Here is a 16297-nt window from a genome sequence, read left to right on the forward strand (position 1 = left end):
CATTCAGAGGTGGACTTGCTGGTGTGTTTTGGATCATTGTCCTGCTGCAGAACCCAAGTTCGTTTCAGCTTGAGGTCATGAACAGATGGCCGGACATTCTCCTTCAGGATTTTTTGGTAGACAGCAGAATTCATGGTTCCATTTATCACAGCAAGTCTTCCAGGTCCTGAAGCAGCAAAACAGCCCCAGACCATCACACTACCACCACCATATTTTACTGTTGGTATGATGTTCTTTTTCTGAAATGCGGTGTTACTTTTACGCCAGATGTAATGGGACACACACCTTCCAAAAAGTTCAACTTTTGTCTCGTCAGACCACAGAGTATTTCCCCAAAAGTCTTGGGGAACATCAAGATGTTTTCTGGCAAAATTGAGACGAGCCTTAATGTTCTTTTTGCTCAGCAGTGGTTTTCGTCTTGGAACTCTGCCATGCAGGCCATTTTTGCCCAGTCTCTTTCTTATGGTGGAGTCATGAACACTGACCTTAACTGAGGCAAGTGAGGCCTGCAGTTCTTTGGATGTTGTTGTGGGGTCTTTTGTGACCTCTTGGATGAGTCGTCGCTGCGCTCTTGGGGTAATTTTGGTCGGCCGGCCACTCCTGGGAAGGTTCACCACTATTCCATGTTTTCGCCATTTGTGGCATCCCAAAGCTTTAGAAATGGCTTTATAGCCTTTTCCAGACTGATAGATCTCAATTACTTTCTTTCTCATTTGTTCCTGAATTTCTTTAGATCTCGGCATGATGTCTAGCTTTTGAGGATAATTTGGTTTACTTCACTTTGTCAGGCAGGTCCTATTTAAGTGATTTCTTGATTGAGAACAGGTGTCGCAGTAATCAGGCCTGGGTGTGGCTAGAGAAATTGAACTCAGGTTTGATAAGCCACAGTTAAGTTATGTTTTAACAGGGGGGGCAATCACTTTTTCACACAGGGTCATGTAGGTTTGGATTTTCTTTCTCCCTTAATAATAAAAACCTTCATTTTAAAACTGCATTTTGTGTTTACTTGTGATGTCTTTGACTAATATTTAAATTTGTTTGATGATCTGAAACATTTAAGTGTGACAAACATGCAAAAAAAATAAGAAATCAGGAAGGGGGCAAACACTTTTTCACACCACTGTAGATAAGAAAAAACTTTCTCATTAATTTTGACTTGGCTCCATTGTGTTTCTAAGTGCATCAGCCATAGCTACATTAATCTGTATCCAGTCAAACACAGAACACTGGGGAAAAAAACGTTAAACTTTCACTGTGTTAGAGCTTCTGTAACTTAGTAATATTTTGAGTAATTCTGACTCTTGGGAAACAACCCCCAAATGGTTACCTTTCAGAGGAGATTATGGATTATGCATGTAGTCAAAAGGGTTCAAGAATAGTAACCAATTTAGGCCAGGATATGATATGGATTAGTTGGTAGGTGCTATTGCTTGAGAAAAATATTATTCGCAATATAAAAAATAGGTGAAATTATATAATTTAATGTTTTCATTAAAATATTAACATTGCTTTTCAGTGTAGTTTTTGTTCTTGGGAAATGTGTACTGTATATTTCATGAGCAGAGATAAAAACCTTAGCCAAGGCTTTGTTGTCTTATGTCCTGTATTGCAAATTCAAAATTTAATTTGGATGCTATTTTCTGAATGTTTGAAAGTGGTGAAAAAGGAACAATATGGTGACATAGTGTACTATTAGCAAAATTCCATTAGGTTGCACATGTCATAAGGTTGCACTGGTGCTACAGCTCTCTAATGTTTCCATCTGATAACAGCTAAACAATTGCTAAAGCAACCACACATGTATAGTTATTATTATACTCACAGCTTCCTTAGTGTGCTGACAGATAGTGGGGAGGTAGGGGAGGGGTCAACAGTCAGGATAATAGTGGTGCCCTCCAACCGCAAGTTGTTCTCTCGGAGATACTGGCACTTGGATGCAACACTCACAAGGAACCACTTTCCATTCATCTGGGGAGAAAAAAATGTGTACTGAATTATCTTTAAATCCATACTAAGTAGGGTATTTTAATTGAGGTATCAGGTGGTCAGTTTTCCAAGTAAAATTCATTATTGACGGTGTTGGGCAGATTACTTTTCACAGAATGCTACACAAAAAGATCTACAGAGGCTACGCTGCGAGATGTAAACCGCTATTTGGCTGCAAAAATATGATGGCCAGGTTACAGTTACCAAGATTGACTTGTATCAGAGTGATGGCAAGAGCAATGGGCATGCAAGAACAATTTCGTCTTCTAATCATAAATATCTCATACAAGTGTGCTCCATCAGATTCAACAAATCCTCCTAACTTCAGAAAACTCACACACTCACCTCCAACCTTTATAATATAATATAATTACAAATGAAAGAAAACAATGCCAATACTATATACACAAATATTATTTTAACAATGTTAATATCGGAGGCTTAATAAACTGTATTGGGTTAATAAAAATAATCCAGAGCAACTCACAATAAGTACAATGCAAGTTCATCTGAATATAGCCGTCTAATGCATTTGCTAACATTCCCTGGCCAGTGTGTAAGGAAGGGGAGCAGTGTTAAAACAGTTGCAGGTTAGCTACAGTAACAAACAAAGAACCAAAGAACAGATTCCTAATATACACCCATTATATGGATTATATTTTGCACTGAAGGATACTGGTTTTGTGAAGCTATGCGTATTATCATTGCTTTGGTGCTTTTTATAATAGATTTTTTATTATTAACAATGCATAAGAACTTCATTAGGACTGTGTTTCTAAAGCCTAATAAAAATGGGACGACAGTAGATCAGGAGGTAAGAATGGTCGTCTGGCAGTCAGAAGGTTGCCAGTTCACTTGCTTGCTCTGGGTGTGTCCAAGTATCCCTGAGCAAGACAACTAACCCCCAATTGCTCCCGACAAGCTGATTGGTATCTTGCATGGCAGCCTATGACCGTTGATGTCTGTGAGTGGGTGAATGAGAGACATCAATTGTAGAGCGCTTTGGATAAAAGCACTATATCAATGCAGTCTGTAATGCAGTCCAAAATAGTTTGACCTGCTCATAAGGTTGAAGCTTGTTTTTGGTACCTAAAAACGAAACTAAAAATGCTTACAGGTTGTGGAAAATAAACGTGTTATATGTATGCTACAGTACGCTACAAGAGTGCAAGATCTAACATTAGCTATTCTGGTCTTTTTCTTTTTCTTATTTAATGGTTTCTTATATTGTTTCTTATTTAATTGTGTATTTTGTTGTTTTTACTGGGTTTTCCTCCAGGGGGCAAGGGATTGCCATTCTCAGAGAAGCTTGCATGCTCCGGCGCCAAAAAGCAAATTTCCCCATTGAAGTTAATTGAAAACTCTAAAATATTTGTCAGACTCTGACTCTTCCCAGGCCATGTCAGACAACAATGCTCTGCTAAGCTCCTCTCAGAGACTCGGAACTAATGTTGTTTATTAGGGCATGGGCTTCTTCCTCCTCTATCTCTGCACTGCATGGAGGCTCTCTGTGAGGCTGGTATTGGGGCACTCTGTGGGCCTGTCTGTGAGGCTGATTGGGGACTGACTGGCTCTGGTGTGGAGGCTGAAAATAATTTACTTGTTGATGTAGTAGTGTAATAGAAAAAAGGCTCACTATGGGACAGTACCAAAAAAATATGTTGGATCGACTCATCTTGGCATAATCTACAAGCTGGAGAATATTCAATACCCCATCTATGTAGCATTTCTTTGGTGGCTAAAATTCTATACAATAGTTTCAACTGGAAGGCTTGCATAAAGGAATCAATAGTTATTTTATAAAAAGATTCATATATTATATTCCATGGGAGGGGTTCATTAAAAAGCTGTTCCCATTTGTACTGAATTTTATATGGTATATCAAAAGCGCCTTTACTTTTTAAATAAAATAGACATATTTCTTTATTAATATTACTCGTTTTTGTCCATTTATTATTTTTTATACAGGGTCTGCAGACCATTAGTTTCCCAGACACCTTAACCAGTTCCCATTTCCAAATCTGTGGTAGGGATGCGAGTAATTGATTAACTTTGCATGGAACCAACCTGTCCATACACTTTAGTAGTTTGTTCATATTACATAATTTGACCTTCTTCAGTAAAAATATCATTTACAAGGATAATTCTACTCTCAAACAATTGTTTCATAAATATAGGTTTATTACCTATTACTATACTTGAATTGAACCATATAATCTGAGCATTTGTTTTTTTAAACCATTTGAAATGGACAGGATTAAGCTGTAAATATGCCAGAAGGCCACCCTTAAACAAGGGATGAGCCCGTCCAAGTAACCTACTACTGAACCAGTATTTGAGCACAGTTTCCCAATTAGTGAGGATTTCAAATAAGAATTTAATACTTTAATATTCAATAATTCTACTCCTCCACAGTCATATGCATTATATAGGTATGTCCGCTTGATTTTATCTGGTTTCCCATTGCAGATAAACTTAGATATCTAGGTCTTCTAAAAGTCTCTTTAGGGAGTTTGGACATGGAGAGAGAAGGAAGCTTGTGTCATCTGAATACATGGATATCTTGGTGCGTATGCCACAGATATCAAGACCATTAATTTCTGTATTGTCTCTGATCTTAATTGCTAACATTTCAATGGCAATTATGAATACACTGCGTTCCAAATTATTATGCAAATTATATTTTTCACTGATTTTCCTAAATAGTCGATGCAAATGACAGTCAGCATAATTTTAAAGTCATCAACTGTTAGGGTATAATTCGAATGTTATTGAACAAACCTCCCAATGATAACAGTATTTTTTTCAAAAATAAAAAACTTAAAATGCACTGTTCCAAATTATTACGCACAACAGAGTTTCAAAACATTTTATAGGTTGTAAAGAACTGAAAATGGTAATTTGTTGAATTTGCAGCATTTGGAGGTCATATTTAGTGAAATCAAAAGCTATTTCAATCAAAAACATCTTAACAGGTCAAGTTACATTTTAACATAGGACCCCTTATTTGATAGCAGCTTCACAATTCTTGCATCCATTGAACTTGTGAGTTTTTGGAGAGTTTCTGCTTGAATTTCTTTGCAGGATGTCAGAATAGCCTCCCAGAGCTGCTGTTTGGATGTGAACTGCCTCCCACCCTCATAGATCTTTTGCTTGAGGATACTCCAAAGGTTCTCAATCGGGTTGAGGTCAGGGGAGGATGGGGGCCACACTATGAGTTTCTCTCCTTTTATGCCCATAGCAGCCAATGATGCAGAGGTATTCCTTGCAGCATGAGATGGTGCATTGTCATGCATGAAGATGATTTTGTTACGGAAAGCACGGTTCTTCTTTTTGTACCATGGAAAAAAGTGGTCAGTCACAAACTCCACATACTCTTCAGTGGTCATTTTCACACCTTCAGGGACCCTAAAGGGGCCGACCAGCTCTCTCCCCATGATTCCGGCCCAAAACATGACTCCGCCACCTCCTTCCTGACGTCACAGCCTTGTTGGGACATGGTGGCCGTCCACCAACCATCCACTACTCCATCCATCTGGACCATCCAGGGTTGCACGGCACTCATCAGTGAACAAGACTTGAAAATTAGTCTTCATGTATCTCTGGGCCCACTGCAGCCGTTTCTACTTGTGAGCATTGGTTAGGAGTGGCAGAATATAAGGTTTATGCATAACTGCAAGCCTCTGGAGGATCCTACACCTTGATGTTCGCGGGACTCCAGAGGCACCAGCAGCTTCAAATACCTGTTTGCTGCTTTGTAATGGCATTTTAACAGCTGCTCTCTTAATCCGATGTTTTTGTCTGGTAGAAACATTCCTCATTGTGCCTTTATCTGCACGAACCCATGTGTGCTCTGAATCAGCCACAAATCTCTTAACAGTATGATGATCACGCTTAAGTTTTCGTGAAATATCTAAGGTTTTCATACCTTGTCCAAGGCATTGAACTATTTCACGTTTTTCGGCAGCAGAGAGATCCTTTTTCTTTCCCATATTACTTGAAAATGGTGGTCTGCTTAATAATGTGGAACGTCCTTCTTAAGTTGTTTCCCTTTGCTTGATACGTACCTCTCATCTAGTGGTGACTTTGACAGAGCACCAACAGCGCAAGCAGTAGTCAGCCATTTAGTGAAGTTAAGAACTAAATTCAGTGTGTACATCCCCGATATTGAGAATAAATCAGCTAGGCTTGAGTGGGTGCGGAATCTGTTTGTGAACAATATTAGTGACAGGAAGCTACCTGCCAATCTGGACACATGGGCCCCCATGATGTTGAAGCGCACAAATTTCACACTGATGCTAAGACGTATCTAGTTTACCAGCTAGTTTAATACCCGAACTGTTACCATCTCAACTATAATCAGTAGTTGATTATAACCTATTATCAGGTACCTCCCGAGATTCCTTTCTGGCCACTGTTTTTCTCCCACGTTTCTCATTTACCTCATATGCTATTTGGGGCTTTAGGGCTGGTATTTCCCATCCTTCCCAAATCAATTTTGGGACAGTCTTCTGTGAAAAGTGCTATACATTTAAAATTGAATTGAATTGAATCATTTAATAAAAGCTTTTTACAATAACCAAGCAAAACACACTCAGATAAGAGTCAGGTTTTTTTGTATTGATTCTTAGCAAGAGAAATCACTGTGCCTACCCGGTTTGATTTGTTTGGTGCGTTGAAACAAGTGAAATGTCATCAATTGAAGAAATTGGTTCACATTCAAAAAAGCGCTACAAAGCTTCCTTACATCTTTTTTTTGCTTTGTTTTCTTCAACGCGGGATCATGCACAAATGTTTAGGTATCATTGTGAGACAATTAAGGCTGAAGGGCAATCATTGTAAAACAAATAAATACATAGTTAAACAATCAAGAAGAATAGTAGAATGCTGAATGTATCCACGAGTAACCACAATGGAAGATATCAGGCCAGACTGTTCATAAGTCACCCCCATACGCAGAGATCTACAGAGGCAACAAATAAGGTCCAGCTCCTCATTAAGGCCCCCTGGTGACAACGATTTTAGTCTGTATATCCAGAAGGCCTGTCTTTGAAGTATTTTCCTCTCAAAGTCCCCTCCCCTGTGGGCTGGTATTACCTTTTCAATCCCCATACACTGAAGGTCTTTAATTGAGTTTTCCGGTTCTATAAAGTGCCTTGCCACTGGTGAGATGATAGCACATGTTCTTACAGATTAAAGTACAGTACTGTGCAAAAGTCTTAGGCACCTGTATAATATTCTGTACAGATAAGATTCTTTCAAAAATAATTCAATGAAAGGTAATTTGGCAAAATAGTTAAAAACTAAATCAAATAAATATTTTTTGTGGCCACCTTTCGGCGTTAAAACTGCATCACTTCTCTGAGATATAGAACTACAGGACACCGTTGGCTAAGACAATCAGCAGGGAGGTTGCTCCAAGCATGTTGGAGAACTCCGCACAGTAGTTGGGTGTACCTGGGTCCCACTGGTTTCTGCCAATTCTGAGCACTGCTGGACATCTTCCAATTGTGAAGGGAAGTAAGCATGATGTGTCTTTCATCCCTGTCTGCCTTGAAATTTCTGCCTGGGAGAGACCTTGCTGATGCAGTATAACTACCTTGTGTCTTTTTGCTGTGCTCAGTCTTGCCATGGTGTATGACTTCTGATATTAAACTGTCTTCAGCAACCTCACCTTGGAAGCAGAATTTGGCTGTTCCTCACCCAGTGTTAACCCTCCTACACAGCTGTTTCTGATCATTAGCTCCTGTTTGGTATAATTGGTTGTCACGCACCTTATTATATGCCTACAAAATCCCAGACTTTGTGCAAGTATACCAAGAAGAATTGATGCTGGTTTGAAGGCAAGGGGTGGTCACACCAAATATTGATTTGATTTAGATTTTTCTTCTGTTCACTCACTTTGCATTTAGTTAATTGATTTAAAAAAAAGCATTCTTACTTTACAGCATTTTTTCACACCTGCCTAAAACTTTTGCACAGTACTGTATATACACTCACCGAGCACTTTATTAGGTATTTATTACGCTACAGCAGTAGAAGCCTAAAAAATAAGTCCATCTAACTTAGAGTTATGATGCGTTGTGTGTTCAGAGATGCTCTTCTGCACACCACTGTTGAAATGTGTGGTTATTTGCGTTGCAGTCACCTTCCTGTAAGCTTTGACCAGTCTGGCCATTCTCCTCTGACGTCTCTCATTAACAAGGTGTTTTTTGCAGCATTCATTGCAAAATCTAGAGACTAGTGTGCGTGAAAATCCTAGGAGATCAGCAGTTTCTGAGATACTCAAACCTGCCACCAACAATCATTCCACGGTCAAAGTCACTTAGATCACATTTTTTTTCCACATTCTGATGTGAACATTAACTGAAGCTCCTGACCCATATTTTCATGATTGTATGCATTGTACTGCTACCACACAATTGGCTGATTAGATAATGGCATGAATAAGTAGGTGTAATAAAGTAAAAATGTTCCTAATAAAGTGCTCAGGGAGTGTACATATGTAAAACTAAATGTACATTAAAACAATGGCTTGAGAAACATAAATCGCTATATGTGATATCACCTCAACAATGGCAAGGCACTTTATAGAACAGGAACACTCTATTAAAGACCTTCAGTGTATTGGGGATAGAAAGGTAAAGCCAGCACGCACAACTTTGAGAAGAAAATACTCCAAAGAGAGGCCTTCTGGATATACAGACTTGAATGTCTGCCAGGGGTGATATAAGGAGGGGATAATAAGGAGATGACAAGGAGAAAGGAGCCCCCCAGTTCACATCATTTTTTAGATTCCTAGTTGTGGTGGTCTGCGCCCAGGTCTCTAGAAGCTATAGCTTCAGCTTCTGATAGACACAGTCCGAATGCCGTCGCCAGACACACCCATCCTTTCTCTGTTCAGACCCCTCTCAGAGCACAGACCCTCTCTCCTTTAACATGTCTGTCCTCTGCTGTCTCCTTCAATCTTCAATCTCTCTGTATTGGATTGCACCATTTCCTCCTGCTGTATGTCTCACACTGCAAGCAGATAACTTTGCCACACAGACAGTGGTTCAGGGGTTGGTGTCTGCTCAGTGAGTATATGATTAATCCTGTCACTTTACTTGAAGTGAGTTCAGATCTTCCTTACCTATTTGGATTGTTTTTACAATGTCTGTCAGCAGTATTTACACACTTCATATGATCCTGAAAATTATGTTACAGTGCTGTGAAAAAGTATCTGCCCCCTTCCTAATTTCCTCTGTTATTGCATATTTGTCATGCTGAATGGTTTCAGAGCTATAGACAACGTAATATGTGACCTGTTCAATCAAAATCAGTCGTAGTGACCCCAAAACATATTTAGATTTTTAGAAACTAATGGAAAGAGGAGAGAATGTAAGCTTTCTTAAGATACCGTTTTATTTGGAGTGCCACCACAGTGATAAAAACGGCTTCAAAGTTTCATCGCAGGGGTTACGTGAGACTGGAAGACTATCGGCACTGGGCTAAAGAAACTCCGGGGCTACAACTATTCTGTATTCTTATGTATAAACCCTTTTAAACTATACTTTTATACTACATTTACTCTTCACATAAAGACAAACTGACCATGAAAGCAAATGAACATGTAGTGACGGATGCAGCTGATATGGTTATTTGTGACAAGCTCCAAACAAAATACAACTCTGGTGTTACTTTCACTTTGATATCTTTAATAGCTTAAAAACTATATTTTACTCTGAATTTGGCATTAAGACATTCATATAATGAAAGCCAAGATATTGTTCTACAAAATGATGACTAAAGCTTAAAAGAGTACATTTTAACTAAACATTGATCTATATGAATTTGAATGACATAGCTGATTATGATAGAGCGGGTCATCACAGAATGACACAGGTTTCTTATTTATTTTGTGATTGGATTTTTTTGAACTTGCTGTGAGAAGGCCTTAAAAGTTTTAGACAGGTGAATTTTACCTAAACACAATGGTTAATATTTTTTAACAGCAGTCAACAAGTTACAGTACCCACCAAAAGTATAAAAGCAAGGGTAAGTATTTTGTTTTTGTTGTACACTGAAGACAATTGAGTTTGAGTTCAAAAGATGTAGAATATTTAACCTTTTGTATCAGATCACCCAATTTATAGGTGAGAAAAAGTATTGGACATGTGACTGACCGGTGATTTTTGTTTCCCAGATGTATCCTGTTAGATTGAATGGATAAACAATAAATAGTTCTGAATATTGTAACGGTCCGGTTTAAACGGAGGCAGAAACGTGAGCTTGTGGTTATCTTTTTAAACTTTATTGTCGAGAGCCACACAAATAAGCGCACACTGAAGATCACCCAGAACAACAACAACTCGACTTACGCCGACCTGGAAATACCTCCCCTTGGCTGGCAGTGCTTATGCAAGTCCCAACCAGGGACACTACACTACCCCCCGCCGTACAAAGTTCCTCGTCCTCGAGGAATAGCCCATAACAGGAATTATTATTATTATTATTATTATTATTGTTTATATACAACAGACAGAAGGACAGAAAACCCTGAGATGATGCAGTGAACCAGAAAACCACCAAATCACAATCCCACACCCCAATACAATTTTTTTTTTCCACATAGTTTCTTCCAGTCCAGCACCCCAGAGGGACACCACAAAGTCTCCTAAACGGGCCGGGGGCCTCCTCCGCCTCCTCGATTGGGGCCCCCTGGGAGACAGGGGCAACGGGACAGGGGCAGAGGAGGCGGACCCCGGGGCAGGGCCAGAGGGAGCATGGGGCAGGGGTGATGGGGAATGGGAGGGGGACCCGGGTATACACACCCCTTGTGGCACACGCAGAGAATCGGATGGGGGCGGTGCGCCCTGAGGGGAGGGAGAGGCTACCTGTGCACCCATGTCAGGGAGAGGGGGGGCCCCCCGGTAGGGGGCCAGTCTGTCCCTATGGAGCGCCACCTTCCTTCCCCGAGGAGGCATCTGCACACGGTATACGACCTCTCCCAGTTTCTCCAGTACCTTGCAGGGCCCCGTCCACTTGCTGTCGAGTCTAGGGGACCGACCCTTCTTTAGTTTTTGGTCGTAGACCCAGACCAGTTCTCCCGGTGCAAGGTTCCGGCCCCGAGTCTTAACGTCGTAGTTGCGTTTTTGCTTCATGCCGGCCTCCTCCAACCGACCCCGGGCGAAGCTGTGGGCTGAGTCGAGGCGGTCCTGCAGCTTCCTGGCGTAGGCCGGCCCTGCAGGGGCAGTCGGGGCATCGGGCGGCCGACCAAAAGCCAGCTCTGCCGGGGTGCGCAGCTCCCTTCCAAGCATGAGGAGAGCTGGCGTGCACTCTGTGGACTCCTGTACAGCAGAGCGGCACACCATAAGCACCATGGGCAGGTGTTGGTCCCAATCCCACTGGTGTTGGGAGGTGACAATGGCCAGCTGATCCTCCAGGTTGCGGTGGAACCTCTCCACCAATCCGTCACTCTGTGGGTGTAAGGGGGTGGTGCGGGTCTTATGTACACCTAGGCGCTCACACATGGCGGAGAACACCCGGGACTCGAAGTTCGTACCTCGGTCACTGTGGATGGACTCAGGCACCCCGAAACGGCTGATCATGCCCCCCACTAGGGCATCGACAATCGTCTCGGCCTCCTGGTCTGGGATGGCATATGCCTCCGGCCACTTTGTAAAGTAGTCGATGGCAGAAAGGACGAAGCGGTTACCCCCGTCGGAACGCGGGTACGGCCCCACAATGTCCACCCCGACCCTTTCCATGGGGCACCCTACGGGGAACTGTTGCAGTGGGGCATGTGAGCGCCCGGTTGGGCCTTTGCGCGCCACACAGACGTTGCAGCGGCAGCAGAAGTCGTTGACGTCTCTCTTTTGACGCCCCCAGTAAAAGCTTTGTCGGAGGCGGCGAAGAGTCTTAGTAACCCCGAAGTGCCCCGACCCTTCTACCCCATGCATGGCTTTCAGCACCGCCTCCTGAAGGCCCTTTGGGACCACCACCTGCCACTGTTCCTCCCCGGTAGCTGATACCTTGAATGCCCGCTGCAACACCCCTTCGGTCAGCCGCAGCGAGTCAAACATGGCATCTCCGATGTCTGAATAGACCTAGCGGGGGGCAAGGGGCTGGGGCGTGCAGCTAGGGGGCCCATGGCAACGGTAGGACCCCCCGGAAAGCTAAGCGTACCCCTTCCCATGTCAAGCAGGCACCCTATGTCCTGGAGGAAGTCCAACCCCAATATGCAGGGGTCTTGCACATCTGCCACCCACACCAGGTGGCGAACACTCCTGCCCCCCACGCACAACCACAGCAGCCCCTTCCCCACCATAGGAGCCAGCTCGCCTGTCACTGTACGGGTGTGGGCTGCAGTTGTGTCCAGCTGGGCAGAATGTCCGGCCTCACCAGCGTCACTGAGGACCCAGTATCCACCAGGCCTGCATTGGGCACCCCCTGGACAGAAACAGGCATGCGGCAGGAGCCCCCACCCCCGGCGCTCCCGCGGACCCACCCTACTACTACAGGTGGTGTAGCGCCATCATCAACTTCTGGGGGGGACAGAGCCCCTCCCCCCTGGCTGTGCTGCTGGCCTCCACATGCCAGGGGACAGGCCTGGGCTGGTGCAGCCGGGGCAGCAGGGATGGGGGTCCACACATCCCCAACTATGCGGACCCCAGGGCATTTCCCTGAGCCTGGTGTAAAGCAGGGCACCTCCTACGTATGTGCCCAGGCTGGCCGCACTCCCAGCAGACCACAGGGCCTGAGTGTGGCCCCCGTGGCCCCTGCAGATTCGCCGCTCTCAGCAGCTGCTCTCAGCAGCTGAACTCCGCCGCCCATGCCGGCACCTCCTCCCCGACTGGACGTCCTGACGCAGCCCTCACTGCATGGGGACCCGCCACATGACCATCCTTGGCAGCCACGCTTTCCAGGCTCTCCCTCTCTATGGCTGCCTCTAGCGCCTCCTGTAGCGACTTCGGGTGTAGAAGTTGAACTTGCACACACAGACCAGGGGGAGAGATGGCCCCGATGAACAGATCAGTAGCCAACTCACTCCGTGCATCGGCAGGCAGGTGACCGTATGCCCGCCGCACCTGGCTCTCAATGTCGTTAGCCAGCCCCCTGAGCGACTCATCAGGTTTCCTGCATCTGCCTCTCAATTCATTTTTCACCAGTGCTGGCTGTGACCACGTTCCAAACCGTCTTTTAAGCGCCCCCACCAGGGCATCATAGCAACGCCTCTGCTCAGAGTCCAGCAACAGGAGACATGACAGGGCATCTCCCTCTAGGCACAGAGCTAGCTGCAGTGCTCTGTCCCCCACTGACCAACTCTTAGCATCTGCTAGCAGTTCGAATTGAGCATGAAATGCCTCCCAGTTTGACCCACCAGAGTATCTGGGCGTCTTCATAGAAGCCGTGGTCGCTGGAGCGGTGTAGGCGTTGCCATGGTTACTCCCTGACGCGGCAAAAGTGGTGGGAGAGGGGGACTGCAATGGCTGCGTGCTGCCCGTGGCTACAGCAGTATGTCCGCGCTGGCGGTCATCATTCGGCCCCGAAACGAACTGTAACTGTGGCATGGCCCTCTCATCCACAGGGATGTCTTCCGTCTCACCCCGCAGCTCAAATTTTATCTTCGGTACAACGCCGTTGTCCATTGTACTCGCCTAAGCTATCTAACTAACACTGAAACTAAACTAACTAGCTAACGTTATCATCCGACCAAAACCCCGTCTCCTTACCGCAATTGTTTCTTCTGACACCAGTGTAACGGTCCGGTTTAAACGGAGGCAGAGACGTGAGCTTGTGGTTATCTTTCTAAACTTTATTGTTGAGAGCCACACAAATAAGCGCACACTGAAGATCACCCAGAACAACAACAACTCGACTTACGCCGACCCGGAAACACATCCCCTTGGCTGGCAGCGCTTATGCTGCAAGTCCCAACCAGGGACGCTACAATATCTATAATATTTTAGCCTTGTGTTAGAAAAGATAAACCAAAATTAAGACCAGAGAGCTGTCTTTGAGAGAAAAGCAAGGAGCTCAGAGAAGAGGGGAAATCCATTGCACAAGCTTTAGGGATAGCTTGTACTACAATGTCCTGAAAAATAAAGAAACCGCTGGTGTACTGAGCAACAGACATCAAAGAGACATCGACCAAGGAAAACAACAGCAGTTGATGACAGAAACATTGTGAGAGCTGTGAAGAACAAACCCAAAACATTAGTCAGTGACATAACAAACAAACAGGGCAGGGGTGAAGGTATCTCAGTCAACCGTTCAAAGAAGACTTAGAGAGCAGCCATATAGAGGCTGTACCACAAGATGCAAACCACTCAGACCCTAGAGGGAAGTACAGTTTCAAGTGCTAATAGTACAGCAAGGATAAGGACTAGGGCCTATTTGATAAATCTGACAATGGATTATATATAAAACTATTTCAGCACAACGCAATAGAACAATAAACACTTCCATTGGAAAAATTAAAAGCTTACATCGCAAAACTAGCAAAAATATAATCATAGCAAACAAGCTATTACACAAGTAATGACACACTATTGAGAAGTGAAAAACAACAACTACCAATCAGTTAAAAATTACAGGGAGGTAGGTAGGGGTGGGGAGAGGTGCATCTTGAAGAGGTGAGCTTCAGTCTCTGCTGTTCTGACCTCCATGCGGAGGTTGTTCCACCACCTTGGAGCCAGAACAGACAGTAGTCGTGACCGGGAGGCAGAAGTGTAGAGAGGGGGAGGCGCCAAGCATCCTGTCATCGCTGAACAAAGAGGTTTGGTAGGCGTGTAGGGTCTAATGATCTTTTGGAGGTAGGCTGGGGCTGACCCCTTAACTGCTTGGAAAGCTAGAACCAATGTTTTGAATTTGATGCAAGCCATGACAGGCAGCCAGTGGAGGGAAGTAAGCAGGAGGGTGACGTGAGAGTGTCTGGGAAGGTTGAAGACCAGACGAGCTGCTGCATTTTGGATGAGTTTGAGGGGTCTGGTGGCAGATACCAGAAGACCAGCCAAGAGAGAGTTGCAGTAGTTGCGGGGCAGCCTGCAGTGTAGTGGTTAAGGTACATGACTGGGACACGCAAGGTTGGTAGCTCTAATCCCGGTGTAGCCACAATAAGATCTGCACAGCTGTTGAGTCCTTGAGCAAGGCCCTTAACCCTGCATTGCTCCAGGGGAGGATTGTCTCCTGCTTAGTCTAATCAACTGTACGTCGTTCTGGATAAGAGCGTCTGCCAAAATGCCAATAATGTAATGTAATGTAGTTCAGGCGGGACAAAACTATCGCTTCTACCAGGAGCTGGGTCGAGTAGGGGGTGAGAAAGGGGCGGATTCTCCGGATATTGAATAGTTTGGTGATGTGAATGGGTCACATACTACAAAATACACTACAAAATATTAAGTGTTATTTACGTAAACACTCTCTGTTCACATACTTTTGCTCACCTCAAAATTAGGTGGTCTGATACCAAATGTGTTATGTAGTTTAACACATCTAGGTGTAAATACCAGGAAATAAAAGCTGAAAAATCAGAACTCTTGTCTCAACCCCAAATGTATTCTCTGTATTGTAAAAAGCTTCTTCTTTTTTGTTGTTTTTCTTTATATCATTGTTGGAATATAAATGTGTTGGTGACAGTAGGTACATGAATTAGGTTGGTGAATTAGGTCAGTTATACGTGAACTGTTGGAAACCCTGTGTACAGTATGGTTTAGACCAGTTATGTGTGAGGTGTTGGTCACAATGCTTCTAATATGAATTAAATCAGTTGTGTCTGAGGAATTGTTGATAGTACATATACCTTGGGCAGGTCAATGTCCAATACCGCTGGAATCTTGTCAATAGGGTTTTCAGCTTCTGATAGACACAGTCCTAGTGCCATCGCCATGCAGACCCAGAGCCACACCCGTCCCATCTCTGTTCAGAAGTCTCAGGGCACAGACCCTCTCTCCTTTAACACCTCCTGTGTCCTCTTCTTGACTACTTCAGTCCTTCTCTTAATGCCCCAACCTTCTCTCTTTATTTATCTTTCTGTTACTCCGTCAAGCCTTTCCTCTCACTCACGCCTTCTGTCTGTCCCAATCTTTCCCTCTGTATTGGATTGCGACTTTTGTTCCTGCTGTATGTCTCACATTAGAAGCAGACAGCTTTGCCACACAGGCAGGGGCTGATGTCCACTGTGTGAGTATATCATTAACCCTGGAACTTTACTGGAAATGAGCAGGTAAGTGGATATTGGATATTTCGACATTTGGATCGCCTATTTGGATTGTTTCACAATGTCTGTAGGCAGTATTTACACACTCCACATGATCCTGAAAATTATGTT

The 16297-nt window shown here is 44.0% G+C and overlaps 1 protein-coding gene across 1 annotated transcript in view; it reads right to left on the reverse strand.

Moving 5' to 3' along the window:
* Positions 1-16129, reverse strand: part of c8g (complement component 8, gamma polypeptide) — a 36785-nt gene extending 20656 nt beyond the window's left edge. Inside the window, exons 1-2 of the mRNA XM_061237530.1 lie at positions 15770-16129; positions 1823-1968 (exon numbers count right to left, since the gene is read on the reverse strand). Of these exons, the coding sequence (XP_061093514.1) occupies positions 1823-1968; positions 15770-15883 (260 nt within the window). The 5' untranslated portion in view covers positions 15884-16129. The remainder of the gene's footprint in view (positions 1-1822; positions 1969-15769) is intronic.
* Positions 16130-16297: the final 168 nt, after the last annotated feature.

Source organism: Conger conger, chromosome 4 (assembly GCF_963514075.1).
Source record: "Conger conger chromosome 4, fConCon1.1, whole genome shotgun sequence".
Classification (NCBI taxonomy): Eukaryota; Metazoa; Chordata; class Actinopteri; order Anguilliformes; family Congridae; genus Conger; species Conger conger.